General features: G+C 39.5%; 1 protein-coding gene across 1 annotated transcript; it reads right to left on the bottom strand.

Annotated features, from left to right (window-relative positions):
* Positions 1–1,519: 1,519 nt before the first annotated feature.
* On the bottom strand, positions 1,520–3,533 carry LOC134661077 (midnolin homolog). Its single transcript, XM_063516980.1, has 2 exons — positions 2,951–3,533; positions 1,520–2,625 (listed from the first exon to the last, which is right to left on the bottom strand). Exons 1-2 carry the CDS (start codon positions 3,031–3,033, stop codon positions 1,539–1,541), a joined length of 1,170 nt encoding a protein of 389 aa, XP_063373050.1. The 5' UTR covers positions 3,034–3,533; the 3' UTR covers positions 1,520–1,538.
* Positions 3,534–6,000: the final 2,467 nt, after the last annotated feature.

The raw sequence follows: 6,000 nt of genomic DNA, 5'->3' as shown, positions 1-6,000 counted from the left end.
TTAACGACTATTGTACTGAATTTTATCTGCATTCAAACTCCCCCTTAGTCTGTGCGGAAAGAGAAGAATCGTAGAATGTATGGGCTCCCTTACCTTCCACGACTCTCTCTCCGCTCTCTTTCCGCACAGACTCTACCTAATTTAGGTTTTCCATAGGCCATCCAGGATAAAATCAAAATCGATTTACAGTAACGCTAAGAATATAAACTACATAGGTAGTTAGACAGATATAATCATGTCTTGCTGCTTTTGCTATCCCATCAACCGGCGAGAAGTATGTCACGTAGAAAGGAATAAAGGATCAACCACACTGGATCTTGCCATAGCATAATATGCTATTCGCACCGTATATTATACGCACACACTTTGCTGCATCTTCATTGCGTCAGCGTATTTTGGGTAGCAGTGTGGCCGACCCTTTATTTTGCGATGAAGCGTCTCCCCCAAAACAATTTATCGACATTCAACAATTCAATCAAATTTTCGGTTCAGTAGTTGAGCGATTCGGTCGGTTGCGCAATATTTGGTTACGTTACCATTAGATTCGGTTTATTTTCAACTGCAATCTCGTAACTGGGGCGTGTTAAATTGTCCATCGTGTACTTTTTGGGTGCCATAACTAACAACTAGCCGTTCTACTACTTACTTCAGATAAGAGACTTTCAAACTTGTTAAAAATAGGTGACATCGAGTTATGATCTAATAACGTTCACACCTTATTATTACTTACCATGAATGCAACAGAACGCTTGACAGACTTTTCGAGGTACTATGACTTGACTCGCTTATTACATAATGTACTAAATTACAGGCGACTAAACGAAAGTGTTACATGTAACAATTTATTACAAATATTTTATAACAAACACATTTTATGCAATAACAAAAATATACATCCTTTGGCTTGTATTTTTTTCTATTTTATTTTGTACTTTCTTTATCTACTAAGATTACAGTCATGTTTACAGAACTCTTAATTTTGTATGTTTAGTTAGCTATTCTATATTCATTCATTCATTTATTCTATAAAATATTTTTTTACTATGCTCGTTACTTTTACTTCTATAGGAAAATTCATGTAATTTGTAATTTTTTACTCATAAGTTTGAGCTCTTTCGATTCTAACAATAACACGAGAATTAAGGGGTTCGTGTTGTTTTATACAACTAACGGTAACAGAGTATGCAGCACGGTAAACGTAAGAAAATATTGGCACTCTTAATTTCATGTATTTGAATTTAAACACTTTTTTGATAGGCCCAAATGTATGTGTCTTAAACATTGCCCATACCTGAACTCAACTGTTTTAAATAATGCCACTTAGTTTTAAATAACCTGAGTATGAGTAAGTATACCAATCTAAACTATATAGGCGCGAAGTAAGATGACTCGCGGCCCGTTACGGTATTTAGAACTCATTAGAATCAGTAGTATTCTTGTTCTACATTATTTATATAAGAATGATTGAACAGACCGCACAAAATGTGGCGTTGTTGATATACCTCCACATGAATTAAATAAGGTTTAAATAATAAGTACTAGTAAACCACAGTTTCGTGTCCTCCGGTATTAATAGTTTGCTGTATGCCGGCGACCCTCGAGTAGGACACGATGTCGTTAACCGCCTTATCCTCGGGCGACAGCGCCGTGCTGCCGGCTTGCGTCCCTGCAAATGCATTCGCGGGATCGTCAAACCCAGTGGGCGCCGCCTGGAATGTCACCGGGAACTCGGGAGTCGATTCAGCGCTGGGGATAACATGCTCAGTTGGCGCTAAAGAGGACAGCGGAGCCTGAGCTGAGGGGCTGGTGAATTCATTTCCGCTAAAAGCCGTAGGTGTGGGAGTTTCTGCAAATGGATCGTGATTGGCAGCCTGACTTGTGCTTTGGGGAGCCAGCGAAGAGAATATATCGTTAGATGCCGGATCCGGTGCCGCGTTTCGCACAAAAGCGAACGATCCGGGAAAACTCTGTTGAAGTCCATCTATTGCTTGAAAAGCGTCGTCTTCCTCCTCCCCTTCCTCTGTCACTTGATAGCCCCCGCCGCCGGCGGCGTGACCATTTGTAATACTCGGTATGGCACCTGGTAACGAATCGAACACTTTGACCTGCTTGACTGTGTGCGTTATGCCATGGACATGTGGTGTACGAGGGATGAATGCGGGCGCACCGTAAGCCGGTACTGCTGGGCTGTAGCCACTGAAGTCATCTTCGAAGGTCGTGGGTGTGGGGTCGTAGCTGATCGACGGAGCATCGTGCTGAGGAAAATACGAGGGGCTGTCGTGATGATGATGACCACCGTGGTGGCCGTGGTGGCCGTGGTGGCCGTGATGGCCGTGATGGCCGTGGTGCCCGTGATGCCCGTGGTGTTTGTGATGGTGGCCGTGATGTCCGTGATGTCCGTGATGGCCATGGTGACCATGGTGGCCTTTGCTCTCCGTCTTCTTTGTGTGCACCTTTTTTACATGATGGTAGTGATGTCCATGAGGAGTGTGCGGTTTATGATGATGGTGGTGGTGGTGGTGATGATGTTCCTTTTTTGGTTTATAGTGATGATGGTGAATCGTAATCACTTTTGTATGGTGGTCGTGGTGAATAAACTCGGGTACGTGCAGTTTCACATGATCACTGTGAACAAGCCAAAAAAACTCGATATATAATTATAAAGATATATAAATTAAGTAAGCAGGTATACTAATACAATCGTAAATAGGTAAATGGTGTAAATAATTAAAATTGTATTTTAATTTGTCCAGATTTAAATTAGTGACGAAGTTCTATTTACTACGCTACGCTAACAATGGAAGGAATTAATAATTTACCTTTATTAATAAAAACCTATACTTAAGAGTACGTAGAATTCGTTAGCAGAATAGCAATGCCAAATCAATCACTCGCAAAGCATAACTAATATTTTATTATTTTATTTATCAAGCAAAAATTCATTTCTTACTGATGTTTCTCTCCGTGTCCACCGCTCTCGCCACCGTCCACCAAGAGTACCACCAGCACTGCAATGTATTTACTCAAATCCATTTCTCAGTTTTATCACACACTTATCCAAATAATTATCTAGACCAGCATACGAGTCCCAAGGAACACTGTAACACTACGATCGAAATCTATTTCACATTTTGTTGTCAGCCTGTGTTTACTCAATTCATTCCTAAGTTTTAGTCGTATTTGAAGCCGAGGCTACTAGCGCTGCGAGCCCGCGCCGCACGGTCGGTGTACCGAACAGGATTGAATAGCGAAATATCGTGAGATGACCATTTATCCAATTTCACTTAAATAAACCCGTAATATCAACAAAAAGACAATAACGACCATTGTCAACGAAGCATGCAGTGAGCAAGGCACACTCTAGGAAGTCGGCGAAGCGATAACCGCTCCAATTTGTTAGCTGCGAGAGTTGCAATTGCAGATTAGGAATTGGCACGTTAGAATCGTTTTTACCGGCGTTGTGTGAAACAAGTATTTCGTTACCGTTCCAAAGGAACGCATTCGATTAGTCTGCTGTGTGAACCGCGTTACCGAATTTGCGACGCCATCAGTTCAGTGTCGGCCGTCTAGCTAGAGGCTCGGCCACGTCGGAAGGGCCGTGTTTTCCAAAACATCGTGAGGGGCTTTATGAATTATCAACCGTTTTAGTAATTTCCTAGCAATAAAAATAATTGACGGCGAGTTCCATAATGAACCTTAATAAAACAAAATGGTCATAAAATATGGCCGGCGTCAGTAATAAATAACGCTTGTAGGCGTCAGTTTTGAGTCCGTAAATATTCCCAAGTGTAAACGGGTTCAGTAAAATTTAATTATCTATTTCAATCGGATTTATTGATTCCACTCGAGAAGGATATTTGTTAGTGGTTTTATAATTTTTTATGGCTTGCCGCCGGCACCGGATTTTATATCAATTAACTTTTGGAAGATATATTGTTGCGTTCGCTCTTTTGCATCGATTTGAATGTGTGTCGCCACCGACAGTTTCTACCACGCAGAGTAAGGTCGGCATAGTTACGGGAGTTATAAATGTGCTGTAAAAACCAAATTTGTAATCTGAATTTGTGAGTTTGTAAGGTGTTTGATACAATTTTATAATAAATAGGTACAAAAATAAAATAACATATGGGCTGAAGATGAATTTAGTGATCACGTAAAATACAGTACTAGTACTAGTAATTGGGGCGGTATTAAGATATGTTAAATTATGATCACAACATTATAACACTTCATCAATATCAGTGCATAATAACATAACTTATGGGCTGAAGATTAATTTAATGACCTAATCTTCCCAAGCCAATGGGAGCATAATTTATACTTCTTCAATATCAGTGCGTCGTATTTGACGTATTTGCACATATGTTTTAACTAACTACTTGTCATCATACTTAAAACAAAAACGCATCTCCACAACAAGAATTACGATTCGAAATTGAATGATAAGAAAATAATGTCATATATTATGGTTTAAGGGCTAATGCAAGCGTGACGATTGATGTCTTACATTAAAATCAAATTGGTATCATATTTATTTAACAAATTTGAAAACGCTTAATGGTTAGATACAACCCGACAACTGGTATAGCCACAGAAATAAAATATGTTCTACATATCGAGGCACCGCATGGTCTACTGTAGCAGTCACGTATTAGGTTTTTTGATTCTGCTGGTGAAGGTGATCCTATTCTTTATCAACATCTATTTTGATTTTTCGGTCATCCTGAAAGGGTGAATGCTATAGTTATTGGCCACTCCTATAACAAATCAGAAATAAACAAGCCAATAGACGTCTTATGGCCTTAGCTAGTGCACACGCTCGTAGGGGCCAGTAGGGGCCTTATCAGATAAAAATAAATCATTTATTATCTCCAAAATGGAGTTAATTAGAATACCGGTAACTTTGAGAAAGTTACTTAATTTAAGCTTTGAAATTAACGGACTTTTAAAAAACACCTTGTATAAAATTGGATTTCGGTTTCCTAGGTAGTAGGCGTAGGATTTCTTTTTATGAAATGGCCTGTATATTATACCTGGCGGGTGCTGATTTTGCGTGCACCGCATGACGACAAGGGCAGCATCCACTTGCTGTAACACTTCATTAATCTTTTAACCACCAGCAATTTTTGATCGAGCGTGCTCGTGTCGCCACCGACAGTAATTGTACCACGCAGAGTAAGGTTGGCATAGTTACGGGAGTTATAAATGTGCTGTAAAAACCAAATCAGATCTTTGTCTTTTATCAGACTGTGGCGAAATGAGCTGGATATGTAATGTCTTATATATCAGACTCTGGCGGTTAAAGGGTTAAGGGCCAGTTGCACCAACCACATTTGACAGACTGATCAACGTCAGCCGGCGCGCCCCGGCGCTTTACTATGAAACTTTCCATACATAAAAATTTAGCGAACTCTTTAACGATACGAACAGTTTGGTGCAACCGACCCTAAATTGTCCCAAGGGCCCTTACGTGTTGGCTTCAGCTCGCCTCCGAAATGTCCGGTTCCGGAACACATTTGTTTAGTGTACGGGGAAGTCAGAGAACTAGAGTTAGACCAAGATAAATCTGCAATGATTTTGATAGCACCACACAGTGCAAGCGTTATTTTAAACGTCATATTTCTATGAAATTATGACGTATAGATAACACTTGCACTGTGTGTGCTATCGAAATCGTTGCAAACTTATCTTGATCTAACTCTACTCACTTACTTTTTTTTTCATTAGGATAAAGATTTTGTGTTTCTCGAATGTTGTCGGTAATCGTAGTGACTTAAAGTAGGACCAAATTATAGCCAAAGTTTATTATGATATATATTTCATTGTTTTTTGTTCATTACTATTTAGTTTTTTATTAATCCTATATAACGTTTGAAACTATTGTTTATATGAAAGCAAAACTAATTTGTCCAAAGTAGGACATGTCGTGAATGCCGCACTCCAAATAAAAGTATTTTCTACGTAATACTTAATAAAGGTACATACCTACATAAAAAAGAA

Source organism: Cydia amplana, chromosome Z (genome assembly GCF_948474715.1).
Source record: "Cydia amplana chromosome Z, ilCydAmpl1.1, whole genome shotgun sequence".
Lineage (NCBI taxonomy): Eukaryota > Metazoa > Arthropoda > Insecta > Lepidoptera > Tortricidae > Cydia > Cydia amplana.
The sequence above is the reverse complement of the archived record's forward strand: the minus strand, read 5'-3'. Positions and strand labels throughout refer to the sequence as shown.